This window comes from Acinonyx jubatus, chromosome A2 (assembly GCF_027475565.1).
Source record: "Acinonyx jubatus isolate Ajub_Pintada_27869175 chromosome A2, VMU_Ajub_asm_v1.0, whole genome shotgun sequence".
Lineage (NCBI taxonomy): Eukaryota > Metazoa > Chordata > Mammalia > Carnivora > Felidae > Acinonyx > Acinonyx jubatus.
The window spans coordinates 76,739,880-76,762,710 of NC_069383.1; the positions used below are offsets into that span (position 1 = coordinate 76,739,880).

Genomic DNA, 22,831 nt, shown 5'->3' on the forward strand with positions numbered 1-22,831 from the left:
TATGATTTTAAGAGTCCTTATCTTTTAGAGGTACATACTAAAATACTTCAGTGGAAACATTATGTCTTGAGATTTTCTTTACAATAATCCATAGGAGACTGAGGGGAGGAGAAAAGGTGAGTCGATACAAGGCTCTGAATTCGTAATTGTTGAAGCTAGGAGATGATAACTGTTGAAGCTGGGGTATGAGAACATGGAAGAGCTTCATTATACAGTTCCCTCAAAATTTTGAAATTTTCCATAATATACTTTGAAAATATAAACACACAAAATACTATACGTACATACTACGTGTACATACTATTTATATGCATTTAAATACATACTAGATATAAACTACATTCTTTTTTATAAGTCTTTATGTGCATATAAATTCACTAGAACAGATACAGAAGGACAGAATACACCAAACTAGTTAATGGTGATAAATTCTGGGGCAAGAAGTGGAATTGATAATATTCTCCAAGTAGAATAGATTCATATACATCTAGTAAAGTTAAAAATTAATGAAAGCTAAAAATAATAAATTTGCAAAAATCAGCATATACAGAGTTATTTCTTTTTAGCTTACTGTCCCTTTATACAAAGGCAATTGTGAACAAAATTTATTTTTTTAACTCAAGCAAAAACTTAACACCTTAAGACTCAAGAAAGTAGCTTGAAAACCTGTGAATCTCTGGTGGGGTCATCAAACATCCTTCATGCATTACATCAAAGACAAAGACTCGGCCTCGACAAAGCACCGTAATGTGAGTTGGGGAACGCCCTTCGCTCTCTGGAAAAAGAAACAGGGAATCCAAACTCAATCTCTCAAAGTTAAACAAGAGTAAAACTGCTTATTTACATCCAAAAGAAGAAAATAATCCTTGCTCCAATACTTGATAATATATTCATATATTCATCAAAAATATCATATGAACAATAAGGTGATGCACTTTCAATTATGATATAAATATACACTCTTGAAATCTGTCCATGTGAAACAGCCAAAAATCCATGGAGTTTCAAATATTTGTACACCTTGAGACTTATATAATCCCAAACTCCTGCAGGGCTTTCTAGTTTATTCATGGATAGAAATGACAAAGGGAAAAGGGCAGCAAGAAATCCTGTAGAAGAGCTATGAGAATTAGTTGCTCCTAGGCTTTATTTCAATGTTGACTGCTTATCAGATAATTTAATTGCAGTAATATCTAGCTATGATTTCTAAATAAAATAGTTTTCAGTTGAAAAAGGGCACTGTTTGAGTGGCAAGGAGAATGCTTTTTGCCAAATCTAGTTTTACTTAAGGCTCTAATCACACCTGGCAAGCCACTGATAATTGATTCTATGATTCTTTGGGCACACTTTAACTCTCCAAGAACTGTATGTTTGCTGTAAATCTCAGAATATTCTGATTTAGCCTCACTTTTCTATTACCACTGCCTTTGACAAAGGTCTTCCTATATGGTCCCTGTTCCTTTACTCTAAGAAAAAAGACAGAAAAGACATACACTGCCAATGGAAGGAAATGTACTGATTGATATGTACAATTAGCTGTGGTAAATGCTTTACACACATTATCTCATGAAACCCATCAACTATGAGGAAAGATCATCTCCTCATAGCACTGTTTTTTTTCTCTTATATCCTATTTCTTCCAGTTCTAGGAGGTAAGCTATGTATTTTCATTGTCTTTCATGGCTACTTCCAATACATTTCTTCTCTCTTCTCCTTCAAAAACCTCCTCATCTTTTTACGTTTAATACTACTACATCTTATTGTTGCCATTTACTGACCACCCCCTATTCAAAATTTAGGACTGGAAAAGAAAAAAGAAAATAAGCCTGATGGCAAATTCATCAACAAATGTTGGGAGGGTGACAGGACAGGAGGGTACTACTTCAGGATGGGCCTAAGTGGGGATATTTTAGCAGAGACCTAAACGAAGTTAGGAGTGAGCATGGAAATATCTGCAAGAAGAGAATCTCAAGCAGAGGAAATGGCAAGTGCAAAGGCATTAGGACAAAATGAGATAGTTTGCTTTAAAAAAAAAAAAAAGTCAGTATAGCTGCAGCAGAGAGAGAAAAGGGTAGAACGGTAGCCAGGATCAGGGCCAGGTTACATTGGCCTCAGAAAGCACTTCCAATTTTAAATATTATGAAAAGGAAGCCTATGGAGGGTTTTAAGTAAGACAGTAATAATGTGACCTCATTAGTACTTGAAAAAGGTCACTCAGGCTACTCTATGAAGAGGAGATCATAACAGTGAAGAGAACATACAGCAAGATCAGTTGAGAGATAACTAAAGTGATCTAGGAGACAAGGATCTATGTGAAAGGTGATGGTGGCTTTGAATGAGGTGTGACACTTGAAGCAGACAAGAGGTCAATTTTTTTTTTTTCTTTCCAGATGAGCGATACTACAGATTAGAACAATCCAGTAAAGAGGGAAAACTGACAACGCAGCAAAGAGAAGATAAGTCTGCAGCAAGGTCCTTGATTACACAAGAAGAGGTGGGGCCCAGTGTACCATACAGAAGGTTGTCTTTATGAGACAAAGCAGTTCATCCGTTTAAACAAGGGAAGGCAGAACGTAAAATAATGTAATGTGAGGGGGTTGCAGGATGGACAAGTATTTGAATGAGTAGGTTTTCTATGACTGCTGTAACAAATTACCACTAACAACACAAATGGATTATCTTACAGGTATGGGGAACAGAAGTTTGAAACTTGTCTTACTAGTCTAAAATGAAGGTCAGCACGTCTGTGTTCCTTCTGGAGGCTCTAGGGGGGAATCAGTTTCCTTTGCTTTTCCAGCTTCTAGAGACTGCCCACACTCTTGCCCTTAGGACTCTCCTCCATTTTCACAACCATCAAAGGAGGATCATGACTTTCTCATCCTGCCATCAATTGGGTTCTCTTCTGCCTCTTTCTTTACTTCTAAGAATTCTTGTGATTATTTTGTGTCCACATAAATATTCCAGAATAATCTTCCCATGTCTAGTCAACTCATTAACAAACTTAACTTCATTTTTGACCTAAATTCCCCTTTACTATGTAACCTAAAACATCTGACAGGCTCCAAGGATTAGAAAGCAAACATCTCTGGGGGGCTGAGGAGCATTATTCTGCCTAACAGGTTGGTAAATTTTGTGATGGAAAGACTGCTTTACATTTATTGAGAATAAGAGTTCATTAGCTGAGAATAAAGAAAACCATGAGACAGTCTTTCTGGAAGAGAGAGAATAACCTGACAAAAATATATGGCAAGATCGGGGCACCTGGGTGACTCAGTCAGTTAAGCATCCGACTTTGGCTCAAGTCATGATCTCACAGTTTGTGAGTTCGAGCCCCACATCGGGCTCTGTGCTGACAGCCTGGAGCCTGCTTCTAATTCTGTGTCTCCCTCTCTCTCTGCCCCTTCCCCATCATGCTCTGTTTCTCTCTCTCTCTCAAAAATAAACAAACATTAAAAAATATATATATATGGCAAGGTATGCTGTGGGTCCATTTGAGGTTTAACTGAGAAAATTAAGTGAGGTTTTCTCAAGCCAAGGAAATTGCTATGGTAATATGTAGAGGTAAGAGAGAAGATTATAATTAAACAGTGATGAGGGGTGGGTGGAGTGGGGAAGGGGGGGGTGGGCAAAGATTTGAATGTGTATGCAAAGGAGTGATTACAGTGGAGGTGGCAGGAATGGAACTGTGAAGAACTGTAGAATAACTGCATTTAAGTCACAATGTGATCAAAGAAAGAGCTAAGGTAGACTCCCAAAGGAAGGGAGTTGTGAAGACAAGGTGGAGATCAGAGTGAGATGCTTATAATTACCATGGAGTGAGATGCTTATAATTACCATGCAGCATCGAAATTGGAGATGGAGTTTTTGATAACAAGGTCTAGGGCATGACCACAGGAGTATGTGGCTCCTTGAGAAGGAATGGAGGTGCAGATTACTAGAGGAAGAAAGTGAAGGAAAGCAGAAGTCACAGATTATCAACAATTGGAAGTTCAAGTCATCAAGGATGTGACTGAGGTAGTAATGGAAAGAAATGCAGGGAGCCTGGTGCTATACCAATCAATGAACAAAGGGGAATGGTCAAAAACAAAGTCACTGCAATCATGACAAGCTCTGGGGATCTCACCTGATAGCTTTCCTTTTTTCCAGAGCTCAAACTGTAAGGAAGAAGGGAAAGTGGAAAGAGTAACAGGAGATAAAGAGCATACAACATCTCCTACCTTTCTTCTAGTACCAAAGTATGAGAGAAAATATACCCACTTGAGATGGTTATAGGGAACGCAGTAAGCTCAGAGAATAACCAGGTTCAGTAACAGAACCCTTCAAAGTAAACAGGAACTTTCAGAGAAAAGATTGAAGATATAAAGGATTTTGCTGACTGTGTGCTTCAGGAAGTACAGAAGAGTCTGGAAAAGGAAAGGAGAGTGGGTCACAGTAGTAAGGAATGTAGATCAAATTAGGCTATGCACAAATCCACGAATCCAGAGGACAGGCTATGATCTGAGAAGTCTGAACTTCTAGGCAAAATGAGGTAAACAGGGCAAAAGGCATGACGGAATTAGTGTTAATGGTCTCTTAAGGAGGAAGTAAAAATAAAAATAGTTCTAACTATTGCCTCCTTATTGACACCATCCTTTGAGCCACAGCAGCTTACAGGCTGCCTCCACATACATCATTTCTTCAATTTTCTCTGTCTCCAAGATAGATTTCATGACCCATTTTAATTTCTCTCTTCCAAAACACTTAAATCTTCCACTTTCTCTTTCTGCACCTGCTTGATTGTTGTAGGGAAAAAAAAAGAATATATCATCCAATTTTAAATTCGTAAACACCATTTCAAATGGGCACTCAACACTGATCAGCTACCCTACATTTCCATACCAAATGTGCTTCTCCCACTTTCCAAAAATGACTAGTATTTCACACCATCTCCTTTCTCCTCAAATCTTCTACCCCAGGTGATGACCTCAGTTCTCATTTCACCAATGAAAACACAAGGAATTCATAGGACCTCCTCATCTTCCCACAACAAAATTGGTCAATTATGTCTGCATCTAGATGCACACTTTCTGCATTCCCTCTCATCATTGCTCTTGTCAAAGACCAACCCCTCCACCATTTCTACTTTTTTGACCCTCTCAGCTCTTATCTTTTCAAAGACTCTGGCTGTTTATTCTTACCCCTGTAAGATCATTGTTCTTTCTCTCCTATGTCAATCTCATGATGTAATAGCACTCATTTTTATTTAAATTTTAGCTAGCCAACATCTAGTGCAGTATTGGTTTCAGCAGAATTCAGTGATTCATCGCTCACATACAACTCCCAGTCCTCATCACAACTGCCCTCCTTAATACCCATCACCAATCTAAGCCCATCTCCCACCCACCTCCCTCCATCAGCCTCAGTTTGTTCTCTATCATTAAGAGTCTCCTGTGGTGTTTTCCTCTCTCCCTCTTTCCAACCTCCTCTTCTCATATGGTCATGTTTGGTTTCTTAAATTCCACATAAGAGCGAAATCATATGGTTTCTCTAATTGAGTTGTTTTGCTTAGCCTAATACATTCTAGTTTCACCCATGTCATTTCAAATGGCAAGATTTCATTCTTTTTGATGCCTAATATTCCGTTGTGTGGGTGTATGTGTGTATACATATGTGTATATGCATATACACATATATATGCATACATGCATAGTTTGACTATTGTAGATAATGTTGCTATAAACACTGGGGTCTGTGGACCCCTCTGAATCTGTACTTTTGTATCCTTTGGGTAAATACCTAATAGTCCAATTGCTAGATGATAGGGTAGTTCTATTATTAGTTTTTTGAGGAACCTACACACTGTTCTCCAGAGCGGCTGCACCAGTTTATATTCCCACTCACAGTTCAAGAGGTTTCCCCTTTTTCTGCATCCTTGTCAATGCCTGTTGTTTCTTGTGTTGTTAATTTTAGCCATTCTGACAGGTATGAGGTGGTTATCTCATTGTGGTTTTGATGTGTAGTTCCCTGATGAGTGATGTTGAGTATCTTTTTATGTGTCTGTTAACCATTTGGATGTCTTCTTTGGAAAAGTGTCTATTCATGTCTTCTGCCCATTTCTTCAGTGGATTGTTTTTTGGGTGTTGAGTTTGGCAAGTTCTTTATAGACTTTATCTGATACGTCATTTGCAAATATCTTCTCTTATTCCATAAGTTACCTTTTAGTTTTGATTGCTTCCTTCACTGTACAGAAGCTTTTCATCTTGATGAAACAGTTCACATTTGCTTTTTTTCCCCTTGCCTCCAGCAACGTGTCTAGTAAGAAGTTGCTGTTGCCAAGGTCAAAGAGGTTGCTACCTGTGATCTCCTCTAGGATTTTGATGGTTTCATGTCTCATATTTAGGTCTTTCATCTTTTTTGAATTTACTTTTGTGTATGATGTAAGAAAGTGGTCTAAGCTTCATTCTTCCACATGTCACTGCCCAGTTTTCCCAACACCATTTGTTGAAGGGACTATCTTTTTTCCATTGGATATTCTTTCCTGCTTTGTTGAAGAGGAGTTGACCATGTAGTTGTGGGTCCATTTCTGGGTTTTCTATTGTGTTCCATTGATCTTTGTGTCTCTTTTTGTGCCAGTAACAATAGTGTCTTGGTGACTACAGCTTTGTAATATAGCTTGAAATCAGAATTATGATGCCTCCAGTCTTTTCTTTTTTAGGATTGCTTGGACAATTCGGGGTCTTTTGTGGTTCCGTACAAATTTTAGGATTGTTTGTTCTAGCTCTGCAAAAAATGCTAGTGGTGTTTTGATTGGGATTGCATTAAATGTATAGATCCCTTTGGGTAGTATAGACATTTTAACAATGTTTTGTTCTTCAATGACCATGGAATGCTTTTCCATTTCTCGGTGTGCTCTTCAATTTCTTTCCCAAGTGTTGAATAGTTTTCAGAGTACTTCTTTAGTTAGGTTTATTCCTAGGCATCTTACTGTTTTTTGATGTAATTGCAAATGGGATCAATTCCTTGATTTCTTTTTCTGCTACTTTGTTACTGGTGTATAGAAATGCAACAGATTTCTGCATGTTGATTTTATATCCTGTGATTGTGCTGAATTCATGTATTAGTTCTAACAATTTTTTGGTGGCATCTGTTGAGTTTTCTACATACAGTACCATGTCATCTGCAAATAGTGGAAGTTTGACTTCTTCCTTGCCAATTTGGATGCCTTTTATTTCTCTTTGTTATACAATAGTACCCATTAAAAAAAAATAAAGTATCTCCCACTGTACATCAAAACTTCTTCCGTAAGGATTATTTCCATGTTGTCACTACTTACTTGGCTTCCTTTCATCTTCTCCAGTCGAGCTCCCTTCCCCAACTTCCACTAAGACTGCTCTTGTCGAGGGCAGCCGGTCCATGTCATGTTGACAAATAATTTGGTCACTTTTAAATTTTATCTCAGTTGACCTTTGGAGCATTCAGTACAACACTTCCTCCTCTTGGCTTCCAGGAGACCACTGTCCTTGCTTCCTTCCCACTTTAGTCTCTTTTGCTGTGTTCGACTCTTCAGACCACCAAATACCATATTTAATTGTGCTAAGCATCATTATTTGTTCACTTGATAATCTTCCTCTTTATGTGTTACAAAAGCTACTCTTAGGGCTTTAAAATGTTTTCTATGCCTGCTAATATTGATTCCTAAATCTCTTGGTGCAGCACTGAAACTGCTCCCCCAGCCCAAACTTTTCATCCAACTATCTACTTGCATTTCCACTTCAGATGTCTAAAAGGCATCTTAAACTCAACATAGCCTAAGGGACCTCTTAATTTCCTCCCTGAATATTTCGTCCCAATTTTTCCCACCTCATCAACCAACACACTTATCTACCCCATTTCTTAAGCCAAATACCTTGAAGTCATCTGATTCCCCTTTTTTTTTCTTACATCTCATAACCAATCTATGAATAATTCTGCTAAACCCAAAACCAAAATATATCCAGAATCTAAAGAACTTTTTATCAGTTCCATATTATTACGCTAGTACAAGTCATTATTGTAGCTCACTAGAACTACTAAAACTATTTTCTAACTGATCTCCCTGCTTCTACCACTGTCTGTTTCCTAAAAATCTTAATCTTCAAACAGCAGGTACAATCATCTTTTCAAAACATAAACCTGATCACATCACTTTCCTCCTCAAAACTCACTAATACTATCTTATTCACATTTTAAATAAAATCTAAATCCACGAGTTGGCTTCCAAATTACCATATGATCCAGCCTCTAGTCACCACTCCAGTAGGCCACCTCCCCGTGGCCTAGTGTGCTCCATCCATATTTCCCTTCAAACATGCCAAATTTATTCATGCCCAGGGGATTTCTTCCCTCAACACAAAAACAATATGAACCAATCAAAAATAAAAAGACAAAAAACTGCTGTAACATCTTATTCATATCCTCAGAGATGCTTTCCCTGACTAAACAGCCACCTGCTTACCCATTATTTGAATTCTCTATACAGTATTTATCACCAACTCTGTTATTTGTTTACTTATTACCTCAGCTTTATCCCTAACTATACCTCTTTGCATGGCTGTAAGTATAAGAATGTAGTTTATGATAGCTTGAAGGACTGTATTAAGAGGCACATTGTTAAATTAGTGACTGCATTTTACATGCCCAAACACCATAAAATATCTAGCAATAAACCTAACCAAAGAGGTAAAGACCTGTATGCTGAAAACTATTCAAAGCTTATGAACGAAACTGAAGACGACACTAAGAAATCAAAGAACATTTCATGCTCATAGATTAGAAGAATATTGTTAAAATGTCGAAACTATCCAAAGCAATCTACACACTCAATGCAATCCTTATCAAAATAGCACCAGCATTCTTCACAGAGTTAAAACAATCCTAAAATTTCTATGGAACCACAAAAGACCCCAAATAGCCAAAGTAATGTTGAAAAAGAAAACCAAAGCTGGAAGCATCACAATCCCACACTTTAACTCGCAATACATGCTGTACCTTAAAGGATTATTTTATCTATCTTAGAACATACCTATGAAATAGTAAAGATTGAACTTGAAAACCAGGTTGACTGATTGGAGTTCTTAACCGATACGCACATTTCTCTCTTTGCTACGGCTATTCCATTTTCTCCTGTTCATTTTTTCCATTCATGTTTGGGCATTAAACTTTATGCCCTAAGTAACCAGGTTTTTCACTTGCAACATCAAGATAAATGTGTGTGGGCCTGAGGACATTAAATATCTCAGCATCTAATGAGGTTTACAAAGAGGAGTTTATGAAAGTAAACTCATATTCCTCACACTACAAGCAAAACTGGCAAAGAAATTTTACTTTTAAACAAAATTTCAGGTAAGAAACATATCCTTTCATAGTTACATTCTGCAGTAACTATAAACTATGTTATTAAATATATAAAAAAGAAAAAGATCCTGAAATAACCAAAAACAAGTAGTTACTACAATAGATTTTTCCATTTTGAGATATGCTACCACACCAAGCAGAATTTACCATTAAGCGGACAGTAAAAACAAAAACTTTGGTGAGTCAATCTGAACTCATATGCCTTCAAGAAGACTGACACCAGGCTCTCACTTCAAAAGGCTGGGAGTGGAAGGAAGGGCATACTCACAGAGAAATGGGGCATAATAACCGTATATAAGCAAACACTCAAAAAGAAAATTCAAGTAAGAGGGTAGAGACAGAAAGATCCAAATCATATGCTCCAGATTTCCCAATATTCTAATTGATAATATTCTTTAAAATTTAAATACTCAAATGATGCAACATAAGCACCAGCTTTTATATAGAACTAGGTAAGACACATTTTATAAAATCCATTCCCAGGGCATCTGGGTGGCTCAGTTGGTTTAACATCCAACTCTTGATTTCAGCTCAGGTCATGATCTCACAATTGGTGAGTTCACGCCCCATGTCAAGTTCTGGGCGGGCAGCAAGAAGCCGGCTTGGGATTCTCTCTATCCCCTCCCTCTGTGCCCCTCTCTCTCTCAAAATAAATAAGCATTAAAAAAAAAAAAAAAACCCATTCCCATAAATTACTTACAACTAAAAGGTTCACAGAAAGCCTCCAATTAGTCATCCACAGCATCAGAGTAGAAACCACAGCACAACTATCCAAATCCTAATGACTTAACCAAAAAAGTACCCATGTTTTCTACTTACCAGTCCTAAAATAATTCATAATTGAATCTCTAGTAATCCCTGGAATCTTGCATGTGGAAAACACCATTCGGAATTGATCCATATCTAGAGGATTATTTCCAACTTTATGAACAGGCACTTTTTCCCTATTAAAACAAACAAAAAAAAAAAGTATTTTGGTCAACGAGTCTTTATAACACTTGTAAAACAAGTAGTCACAACTATAGTATCCTTGAATAACTAAAATTCAGCTTCTCAACATTTTGCCACCTAAAACTGTAGGTAAACCTGTTACTAAATTCACATAACTGTCCTTACTTTCTTAATAGCTGCCAGTAGTTCAAGTTGTGCCAAAGACTTATACTTCCTCTTTCCAACTGAGTCCCTTCCTTTGGAGGCCAGTAGTGTTCAATATAAGGTGCAGGACCAGCAAAATTGACATTCAGTTGTGACGGTAAACGAGCATCCAGATAGGCAACATTCAGCCACCATTCTTCCAGCTAAAAGAAATTAAGAACTTCAGCCTAATGCAATTGGGTATACTTGAATGTATAATTGCTGCCAAAGAAAACCAAAAAAACAAAAACTGTATTTGTTCTTTTCTCTTTACTCTTTAACACTTAAAAACACATTTACTTACCCACATCAAATTGTACACGGACAATGGACTTTAAGTCAATTTTACCTCAGTAAGCTCTTTTTAAAAAAACGATAAAAAATAAAAACACACTTTCTTGTTTTAAATTATCACAGATATTGAAAAATGGTGTTATGATCATTTCTTTCTTCCGGAACTACAGGATCTTAATTATAATTACATTACCAAAAACAGGCAACAAGAAAGCACTGAAAAGGCACCTTCAGATAGATCATACTGAAGTCAGAACACCAAAGTCTTTAGGTGAGTCTTCCCAGAGTACTTTGGGGATAATAAATATTTAACAAATCCTCACTTAATTATAACAACTAGTAAGACATTTGCAATTTTCCTTTTCCAAGCAAAAACTGCAGTGCTAAATCAGAAATATGAAACCTTTTCAGTACACATAAAACTAATTTAGAATTTTCAGTGCTTTCTGTGTCCTTCTTTTATAATATGCAACTAAATTTCAGGCAGATATGCAGATCTCATCAAATTATCTGGAGTTATTTTTAAGAAATGGATGTTATAAACTATAATCATTCAGAAAAGGAAGTAACCAAAAAGGATACAGACTTCTTACCTTACCCTGATTCAATTAAAATTGCTCAAGTCTCAAGACTGCGAAGAAAGAAATCTCAAAGTATAAAATTCTGTTACTCCTTCATAGTTATCAATGACAAATGGAAAGATCAACTTGCTTTTTATTTCTAAAGCTTAAATAGTTACAATCATTATTTCTAGATTAAGGCAATTTTGTTTTAATGTTTATGAGAGAGAGAGCACGAGTCATTGAGGGGCAGAAAGAGAGAGAGCCACAGAATTTGAAGCAGGCTCCAGGTTCTCAGCTGTCAGCACAAAGCCCAATACAGGGCTCAAACCCACAAACTGCGAGATCACGACCTGAGCCAAAGCCAGAAGCTTAACTGACTGAACCACCCAGGCACCCTGGCAATTTTTTTAAATTACAAAAACCTAACCTCTGGTTCACACTACAGAAGCAGAGTAGTTAAGCTGAAGAAGCCCAAGATTCCTTAAAGAAAATTATGCACTGCCTCAGTAATGACTGTATCAACATCTCCCCCTCAATCTATCTAATTCCAACATATGATACTCAAAACCATTCTCCACTCCAACTTTGTAATGGCCCTTTCTCTCCCATGCAATGTTTAAGTATTTGTATGCCACCTATGTGGCATGTCTATTTTTTTCAGGCTAGGATTACCTGAACAAAATGTTTCTCTCAAAGCAGGGTCTGCAGATCACCTCCACCAGGACCACATGGAAAGTTAAAATAAGGACTTCTGGGCCCCCATTCCAGAGATACTGAATCAGAATCACTGGTCCCAGGAAGTCTGCATTTTAACAAGTTCTCCATGTGGTAAAAGAAAAGTTCACACATAACACTTAAAACTCCCTAGAGTTAAACAATTCCCTCATTCTTCTGGATGATTACAACAACGACTGCAAGGATATTTACACTAATAATTTTAAATTGAAAGCTATTTAAATAAAACATTTTTATTTTTCATTCAAGCATCATCAATTTTCTAATTATAAGTACAATAACACAAATACCCAATTTCTTTTTCCTTTTGCCCTTTCAAGTAATTTCTGGTGCAATTTTCTTCCAATACCATCTTGAAATTTTTGGACAATTTCTTCAGTTTTTTTATATTCTTCTGTATTTGCAAATGGCTTGACTATAAAGATAAAACATGCATTAAAATACTTAGACATCAAGTACCATAAACTCACATTATTACATAAATCTTGAGACTTAATTATGTAAAACTATAAATGCATTAATTATCACAGCAGTCCAATAAATTATGCCAGAGTTCACAACATAAAAATAGCTGAAAAGCAACAATGCAAAACAAGGTGAAAAATAAAACAGTGGATACTGGGTATTCTGATAACCTTTTTCTGAAAAATTATTTTAAAATTATTCTGGATGATGAGAATTAAAAAGATAAAGATAGAACTATCATCTAGCTATTAGTCCAACAGAAAAGTTAATCCTGTTTAGCCATGAATAAGAGAAATTAAAATTTCTTTCCACTAATGTTCAAGCAGAGCCTTGAACATCATGTATGTAAGTGCAATATGTACGTAAATTTAAGTGTAAAGCCTGCCTCCAGCCCAGAGCCAGAGCCAATAAGAGTTTCCTTCCAAACTGTTCCAAACTGTGTGTACACACACACACAAAACAAAAACAAATAAAATACAGGATTTTAGTCCATGAAAATGAAAACCAATTGTTCTGAAAATTTGCTACCGAGAAAAGCAAATTAGCAATCAAAGGACATTAATATCTTCCTTTTTTATGATTCTGTCTCTTCCAAGTACTATCTTAAAGTCAATTTAAACAGCTGTATTTAGAAACAGTCCAAGTGAAATGTATAATCAAAAACAGTGAATAATCATCAAAATTTTTACAAAAGAAACTTGAATTCCCAGATAAAAGTACCTGAGGAAAAAGAGAAAAGAAGAAATTTAAAGAACATCAAGGGCTTTCAGTTCAAGAAAGTGAACCAAATGCATACATTTATCTCCAAACCTCCTAGAATTCAGTAAAATCACAGTAATTAAAAAGGCAAAAACCTATAAGGACCAAGAATATGGAAGGAGAGGACAGCAGACCAGTTAGGCTAACATTTTACAAATTAGAAAACACATGAGAAAATGGGGACTTTGTAGAATGGAGAAAGCCTGTCTAAAGCCTAAACAGCGGAAGGGAGGAAGATACAAGGTTAAGGTTAGGTGCAAACCAAGAAGCAAGTCAATTCCTGCAGTAGAATCCCAGAAAGGTTCAAGAATTCTAGGCAAATGGACTTTCAAAGGGGGGGCAAAAAGTGGCTGAAAACAGGTCTCCTGTAGATCTTTCTCCACTCTAGAAAGCCAGGCAACTTCCTACCAATGCCAGCAGAAATCTAGAGGTTTATTCTTAGGAAAAATTGACAAGCAGAATACATGGCTTCTAAGTCATATTGAAAAAAAGAAATCATGATGAAAGGGTACACCCAGAACAATGACCCCTCCAGCCTCCTTCCCCTACTTAGTTCCCAAAACACTAGAAATCAGGCTCATGCCTTCTAAACAAAAGAGGACTCTTTGGGGAAACAGATCAGTCCAAGAAAAATTATTACTTAGATCTGGGCATGGTCCCATTGGAACTGCTAGATCTCTGCAACAAGAGTCACTAGAAGGCCCACTGGTCACCAAATCCCTACCCACACATATAGAGCTTCCAATCGGCTTTTTAGGGTCTAACTCTAAAATATGAAGACTACAGATTTTCTGATATTTGAGGAAAGCCTCTCACATGACAGTCAAAGGCAGAATAAGCAAAAATAGGATTGGTGGTCCCAAACAATAAACAGACCCTTTCCCAGGAAGGGAAAGGCACTAATAATAAGGGAAATCATTTTTTAATTAAAAGCTTAGTCCAGAATGCCCCAGATCCAATTACTAGGAATTCCAGAAAGAGAGGGAAAACAAAGGAGAAAACTATTCAAGAAACACTATTTTTCAAATTTCCTCGAACTGAGTAACTTGAATTTTTCAACTTAAAAGAACCTACTGTGTATTCAGAGAAATAAATGAGAAAAAAAAAATCTACACACTAAGGGACATGGAAACAATCAAAATGGTAGGGATAAAAAGGTTTCCAAACACATCTGTAAAGTAAAAAACAAGCCACATATGAAGGATCAAACAGAATGGCATTAGACCTCTCAAGAGAACAGACAGTACCTTCAAAACTCCTAAGAAAAATCATTTCCAACCCAGAATATTCTATATTCAGCCAAACAATCAGATATGAGGGTAGAATAAATTTTTAGGTCTCACATTCTTTTTTTCCCAGAAATTCTTTTCTCAAGTAGCTACTGAAGATATACTTCACAAATATAAGTGAAAAGAGGAAGAAAAAGAAAGACAGGAACCAGAGAATCCAATAAAGGAGGGAGAGGTGAAGCAAACTGCTAGGATAATGGGGGAAAGAAAGTCCCCAGAGAACAGCTATCAGCCAACTTAAGAAAAGTATGCTGATTGAAAGAAGAGGACAGAGGGCCCTAGGAGGGATGTCTCCAAGAAATGAAACTCAGAGAATAGCTTATGTGTTTAATATATGTACAGGTACATACACATATGTATCATATATAATGTACATAAGGGTTTTCAGTGTATTGAAGTGTTTGGGAGTGAATTAGTTAAGGATACAAAGTAAGCAAATGAAAAATGAGGCAAAATAAAACAAAAAACCAGCAAAAAGGTAACCAAAGCACAGTGTGATTAACTGCATAATCATAAACCCTAAATGATCAGGTAAAGTAACACAGGTACATACTGATTTAAATGAGGTAAAACCTGGAGTTCAATCAAGTGAATACTAATTTTAATCATTTAATCCCAAATGGTGATTCTGTACAACTATATTGAGAGAATGAAAAGGAAAATGTGGATATGTTGGATTGCATATATGCTGAGCATGAAGAGTGGAAAGGTAAAAGGTGTGGAAGAGCTAAATCCACATCTTTTTACCAACAAATTTATAATATCTAAAACTAAAAAAAAAAAAAAAAAGGAAATAGTAGCATAAAAATGTTACTTTAAATCTGGAGATAAAAGATATCTGGAGATAAACAATATCAAAAAACTGAGAAAATATTTGAAAATGCTTGCCTGAGGGAGTGGGATTTGGGGGTGGGAGTAGAGAATGACGCAGAGGCCTGCTACTTTTTATTATAAACCTAAAAATACTATCTGGCTTTTCAAATTATGGAAAAAGTAACTTGAGAAATAAAGACAAAAAAGTTCTGCACATTTTAAGGATACATTACCATGAGTCTCAAGGAAAAAACAATTACACCCCCATCAACTTCAAGTAATTTCATAGTTTCCTACATTACTAATAATATAATACATACGAAAAAATTACAAACATACATACCTGATTCAAGATATTTTTTTAATGATTCTTCAAGTGAAGGAACAGGCAGAGATGGAAGAGAATCCTGGTATTGAAATGTTCGTTCTTCAGTTGATTTAGCCAACTGATTTTCCATGATGCAATCACAACAGGAAAACTAAAGAAAAAAGCCCTCACAATTTCAATCTCATAAATATTCTTATATATGCTAGTTCCAATGCAATAAATCATTATCTAGAGACCACAATATATACAGAACTTTGTTCTAGTCCTTACAGAAGTCATAAACTTGTCAGAGTGAGAAAATCTATTAAAAAACAAAAAAAACAAAAACAAAAAAACATGTAGATTCCAAGAGCTGGAGCTCAGAGTCAGTACCTACTATTTGCCAAGTACTACGGTATCATAGAAGACCTTATCTAATCTTCCTATTATCTCTGCCTTTTGGCATTCACTGACATTTTACATACCAAGAAACCAAAATTCAAAAGACAATTTACCAACTCTAGTAAGGTCAAGATCTGTTTGATTCCAATCTTCCCCTTAAACAAAAGCTACTAGAGAGCGGGTAAGAGAACCCACAGGAGCTCTAAATGGGTAGGGAGAATTCAGATGTGTAGCAAGTTATGCTGGGTGGAAGGTGAGCACTCCCAAGAGCCTAGTATGAAAAGCAGAAGATTCATCCAGCTGTGGACTTGTAGAATATTACAGAATTCATCAATCATACGACAAGCTGTTGTAACCGCATACAGATGGTTTGAAGCCAACCCAGAATGACTTCAAGTATCCCCAGCAATCTTGAACAATTAATTTTCATCAGAGAAATCAAATTAACCCAAAATGTGAATGAGGTATACAAATGTTAAAAGGAAAACTAAGTTTCTCAAAGTCTTTAATAGCAACTGAGAAATCAAGGAACCTTAAGAATTATCTGTGCTTTCAAACCTTTTTAAATTAAAACTGATAGCAAACCAAATAAAATATTCCACTCATAGGTTAAAAAATAAAACATTATCAAAAGCAAGGGTGTGGCAGAGACTGTTATCAGCCAATATTAACTGTTTCCTTTTTTTTTTTTTTTTTTCTTAACAGAATCCTGACTTTCAACTGGGTATAAAGCCACACAGCTTTATCTCCTACCCTGCCTTGGAGCTCAGTATGACTTTGTAATGTGTCACCTCCAGGTCATGCCCCTATAAAGGACTAACTACATGTGTTCTCCCTGTGCTTTCTCTCCTAACAGGTATGACCAACGGAAGCAGCACCTTACAGACATCTCAACTGCTTACAGACACCATGTATTGAGGTTGTCAGAATCTTCCTATTACCCCTAGCCTCCACCCTCTAGATGTATGGGAAAACAGTGTCATTCATGTCATCGAGCTTTGTTAGAACAGTTCAACCTACAGCACTAATAAAAAGATATAATCCAGAAGGTAAAACAAAGACCTCCCATTTAATAGCTTCTTGCTATCTAATGACTTTGCACTTTATTTTGACCATCCACCAACATTAGCTTTAGACTTAACGGAAATGTAGGCATGGGTCCATATGCCAACTCTACCACTTTCTAGTCATGAGCCTCTGGGCAACTGACTTGAACCAAATTCCCTTATCTGTAGAGAGGATAATCATAAAATCAGAAAGAGTTGTTGTTAGGATTGTTTTATTTATTTTTATTATCATTCTTAAATAGGCTCCATACCCAATTGGGGCTTGAACTTGCAACTCTAGGATCAAGAGTCAGATGTTCTACAGAGCCAGCCAGGTGCCTCCAGGATTGTTTTTAAATGACTGCAAAAACACGTCACAGGGGCGCCTAGGTGGCTCAGTCGGTTAAGAGTCCGATTGTTGATTTCAGCTCAGATCATGGTCTCACAATTCGTGGGTTCAAGCCCCTTGTCAGGCTCTGCATAGACACCAAGAAATCTGCTTAGGATATTCTCTCTTTCTCTCTCTCTTCCCCTCCCTTGCTGGCACGCAATCTCTAAATAAACTTAAAATAAAAAACAAAAAAACACACATCATAAAAATAAAGCAATCTGGGGCATCTGAGTGGCTCAGTTGGTTAAGCATCCGACTTTAGCTCAGGGCATGATCTGCCCGTTCGTGAGTTCGAGCCCCATGAGTTCGAGCTGTGCTGACAGCTCAGAGCCTGGAGTCTTCTTCAGATTCTGTGTCTCTTGTCTCTCTGCCCCTCTCCTGCTTATGTGCTGTCTCTCTCTCTCTCAAAGAATAAACATTTAAAAAAGTGTTTAAAAAAATAAAACAAATAAAAAAAGTAAAAATAAAGCAATCTAGTTGAGACAACCATGTTATGCTAGGCAGAATTTCTAGGAATGGCTCCCATGATTTCACCCCTACACTCTCCAAAACCTGTGAATATAACGAGATCATCACTTCCATGACTGTGATCACGTTGTCTTACACAGCACAGGCGACCTTAGATTATCCAGGTGGGTCTAATCATTTGAGCTCTCAAGAGCAGAAAGCTTACTCCAACAGTTGGCTGCAGATGAGTCAGGGGGATTAAAAGCATGAAAAGGATTGAAGGTGCTGTCTGGCAATGAACATACAGGTGGTCTTACGGAACTGACAAAGCCCCCAGCTGGAGCCTAGGAAGGAAATCGGGTCCTCGGCCCTACTACACCTGCAAGAAAATAAATTCTGCACCTTCACTTAGCCTAGAGGTGGATTCTTCCTCAGGGCCTCCAGACCAGAGCCCAGGACTACAGAAACCTTTATTTCAGCTTTGTGAGGTGCTAAGCAGAGTACCCAGCTGAAACTACCTGGACTTCAGACCTATAGAAGCTGTGAGATAACCACTTTGTGATTTTGTGTGGTTTTGTTTTTTTAACTAAGTTTATGGTAAATTGTTATGGCAGCAATAAGAATCTAATACACATACGTAGAAAAGATAAGCTATTCTCTGTATACTTACCTCCCTTAGTACTTAATGGACGCTAGAAAAATGATACCAAGACTACCAATCCCATACCTATATGGTCTTAACTCACCAAAACGTACACAGTGAAAATATGAATTAGGAGATTTTTTCAGCAAGGACTGTTTTGAATGTTCAACTACAAAGATGAAGTCTAAAAGAACCTACATACGCACTAAGAAAAATCATGACACTGGATTTAATTACAGGATCGCTTCCTGGGGGCAATAAAATGTAAACACAGATTGGAAAAGAGAATCGGGAACAGCAAGTAAAAAAATAGTCACATACCGGTACACCAAGATGAACTGTTTAGGACTTCCAGGAGGCCGCTGAAACCATCCTGTTTGAGAACACAGGGGTTTGAACTAGGCTGGTGACTGTGGGAAGCAAGAAACTAGCGTGACAACCGCCGGGGACCGGGGGGGGGGGGGGGGGGACATGGAAATTTTTACCAAAAACTGGCTTAAGAAAATGGAAGACAAGAAATCTGCAGACTATGAAGCCCTAAGACTTAAAACTGTTGGGAATCAGAGCACGCACTCAAAAGAGTCCATCTACGAGACAGCTGGCGAACAATTGTTACGGGATTCACCAGGTTTTGGACAACCACACTCAAGAGACAAAGTGCTCCCGGTGCCCGGGATCTGGGGCCCCCGCCCAGACGCAGGGCGACAAGCTTAAAGCTTGGCTGTAGATACAGAAGTGCAGAGCGAGGAGAGCTCAGACTTCTCCCACCACACCAAAAGTTGCTCTGCACACTCAAGAGGACACCAAGTAAGAGAAATCCAAATAAGCAGCGCTACGGCACCGCCCGGCGGCCCAACCTCCGGGGTACGTCTACGACCGCGGCAGGCGAGCTGCCTGGCTACACGACACTCCTGCCGAGTCCGGGCACTTCCGCCGTTCTACGCTATGGAACTATGTTCTACGCAACTTAACTTTTCCCCACCATCTCCACGGGCTGGGGGAGAGAGGGAGCGCTGCCCCATCGGGCCTACTGGTCCTCACCGCTTGCCCTTCACCTCCTCGGCGGCGGCCCACAGCCGCGCTGGCCCGCTCCCCCGCGGCCCCCGAGGAGCAGGAATTAAACGGAAAGCCGCGAGGGTCCCGCCCCGCAGGCACCGGCGAACGAAGATTGGATGGAAAGCCGCGAGGGTCCCGCCCCGTACTTGAAGCCTGGGACGGGCCGGGCCTGCGCTCTGATAGGACCCAGCCCAATCTCACTCGGGCGTCCTCTGCCGGAGGCTGGGTTCCAGGCTGCGGGGCTGGGAGGGGCTTCCCCGACGCCCGAGAAACGGCCCCAGCCCTGCTGGACAGCGGTTGACTGCTTTCAGCAGGTGGAGCCCAGCGCCCGGGCCAGGGATACAGCGGGAGACTCCGGGCAGGCAGCCCTCCGCCTACGCAGGTACACAACCCTGGGACGGGCGTAGTAACTGATGCCTCAGACTCATCTTGGTCCAGTTTGTGCAAGACTCGGCGCCCTGTTTACCTGCCTCTTCTAGCCCCAGCTCTGTCTTGCCAGCCGCTCCTTCTTCCCCTTACCAGTGCGACTCTTTTTGCAACCCTCAAGCAATAATTTATACCATTGCTTTTTAAAGGAATCTTGTTCACCCTGTGTCTTGGCAAGACAGTAGTGACCACACAGATTATCTGCTTAATCTCTTTCTCTATCCACTGAGACTGAAGTTTGCCCAGCGAAGATAATGCTTCAAGCACTCTGCAGCATCCCTGGCTTCCCTACCCGTCTACAATTCTTAATGATGCCCAAGGTCGGTGAAGCCCCAAGGGATGCTTACCCTGCAAGCTTGGGGTTGATCTGATGTTTTTTTACTATTGCGCCCAAAAATAGAGTTTTCAACCAAAATGGAGCTAGACGAGTTCAAGAAGATCACAATGTGATTAACTTCGTTAAACAGGCCAGTCTATTTTACATTTACCTCCTGAAACAAAATATACTGTTCGAATTTTCATTTTAAATACATTGTTTCATTTGTGTGGAAGCAAAGACCAATCTTTTACCCTGGCTCTGAACTAAATATCCAATATAAAGAACTGGGTTTCTAATTAACATATCAATGCAGGTCTCAATCCTTTATCTGTCTTTCCTAACTCCCTGGTAGTTAAATCTGAAGTGAATGGAACTGAAGCTATGTATAACTGAATATTCACTTGGTTTGAATATTCCTAAATTTCCTACAGAACTGTTAATGTGGGTGATTATGGTGCAGCTCCAGCCCTTGCTGAAGGTGTCGCAAAATACATGACAGACACACCTTTCTAATAAAAGTTCTGAATTCTGAACTATATCAGGTCAAACAGGTTTCGAATAGGAGTTGTAAATTTGTAGCAGTTGTTTCTGAAGGTGTCATAAAGAATATTTCTCACAGTATGTAAATGTTGTGTTCTGGATAATGTTACAATTGGCTTATAAGATAGTATTCTTACACAGAATAATAAAGTAATAAAAAGCTGCTCAAAAGCCTTCATCGTACTTTTTTCTTCTTCCTGATGAGTGTTGGCACCTCTTGAAAAATTTATGCTTATTTAATGCCTTTTGATGGCATAGAAGTTAGGGTCTCTTCACTATCTTTCTCCTACTCTTGTGACTTATGGGGAAACAAGTTATTTCTGTAAAGATTCCTGGATTCTTGAAAGGTGGAAAAAGATGGACTGAATGAAAATGACAGGAATGGAGACTTGAGTGTGCAGGGAAAAAATGTAAGCTTAAAATATACTGAGGAGCCACTTGGGTGGCTCAGTCAGTTAAGCACCCAACTAAGGTCATGATTGTATGGTTCCTGACATGGAGCCCCACATGGGTGCCCTGCGCTGTCAGTATGGAGCCTGCTTGGGATTCTCTATCTCTGTCTGTGCCATGCGCACCTGCTCTCTTTTTCAAAAATAAATAAATGTTGGGGTGCCTGGGTGGCTCAGTCGGTTAAGCGTCCAACTTCAGCTCAGGTCATAATCTTGCAGTTTGTGGGTTCGAGGCCTACATCGGGCTCTATGCTGACAGCTTAGAGCCTGGAGCCTTCTTCGGATTCATTGTCTCCCTCTCTCTCTGCTCCTTCCCTGCTTGCGCTCTGATTCTCTCTCAAAAATAAATAAACCTTAAGAAAAAGTTTTAAAAATAAACCTTTTTAAAAAGATTTTAAAATATACTGATAAGCATATGTACTAATAATCCTTAAAAGCATATAAGTGATTTTTCTTCAAAATGCATAATAACTACTTTAATGGCAGACTCCAGATTATGTTCTGTTCAAGTTAAATTCTAACTGGTTTGCATTTCTTAGAGTGATATGGAAGATACTAGCTAGTGAGGAAGATGTTTCAGGCACATGAAGTACATTGATAACAGTAAGTTTTACCAAGATTAAGAACTGATTGTGAATCAAAATATTTTGCTACAGAAAAACTTGTAAGTACTATAAGTGGTGATAATAAATTTTTTTAAGTTGCCATAAAAGATCTTTCATTTTTAGTCCTGCATAGGTCTTTCTCACTATGCTACAAATAGAAAAAGCCCTTAGAGATGAGTCCAGTAAGTACAACTAGCTTACTGCTAAGACTTGTAACTCTAATGTGATGGGGAAACTGAAGGGAATCCGATTTATTTTATTTTTTTATTTTTTTTTAATGTTTATTTATTTTTGAGAGAGAGAGACAGAGTACAAGCCGGGGAGGGGCAGAGAGAGAGGGAGACATGGAATCTGAAGCAGCCTCCGGGCTCTGAGCCATCAGCACAGAGCCTGACGTGGGGCTTGAACTCATGAACCATAAGATCATGACCTGAGCCAAAGTCTGAGGATCAACCGACTGAGCCACCCAGGTACCCCAAAGGGGATCCATTTTAGAAAAGGTCCATCTGTGCTGTTTGTCTGCTAGGCCCATTTGCTCATGTTTTATATTTCATCTTTTATCTGAGTAAACCAAAGAAACTATTATGTTTGCATTCCAAGGGGGAAACAAGAAAGTTAATCATTCTCTGAGTTTCGTCCTAGGCCCCCATATACCTGATAGCATCTTAAGAACAAATCTCAGCAGACACTGGTGCCGATAGCCCCTTCCTTCGGTGATTTGTGGAATAACACCTATTGTTCACCTGACACTCACCTTTGATTGGACCCTACCCTGG

General features: G+C 38.5%; 1 protein-coding gene across 5 annotated transcripts in view; it reads right to left on the reverse strand.

The window, feature by feature from the left end:
* Positions 1-19,801, reverse strand: part of CROT (carnitine O-octanoyltransferase) — a 47,276-nt gene extending 27,475 nt beyond the window's left edge. Inside the window, exons 1-7 of one of the 5 annotated variants that reach the window (XM_015085878.3) lie at positions 19,702-19,801; positions 18,982-19,033; positions 15,768-15,903; positions 12,389-12,513; positions 10,489-10,670; positions 10,192-10,316; positions 667-775 (exon numbers count right to left, since the gene is read on the reverse strand). In XM_015085878.3, the coding sequence (XP_014941364.1) occupies positions 667-775; positions 10,192-10,316; positions 10,489-10,670; positions 12,389-12,513; positions 15,768-15,882 (656 nt within the window). In that variant the 5' untranslated portion in view covers positions 15,883-15,903; positions 18,982-19,033; positions 19,702-19,801. Of the gene's footprint in view, positions 1-666; positions 776-10,191; positions 10,317-10,488; positions 10,671-12,388; positions 12,514-15,767; positions 15,904-18,981 lie in introns of all 5 variants that reach the window. The other 4 variants (XM_015085879.3, XM_053218525.1, XM_053218526.1 and 1 more) reach the window with 4 other exon arrangements.
* Between the last annotated feature and the right edge of the window lie 3,030 nt (positions 19,802-22,831).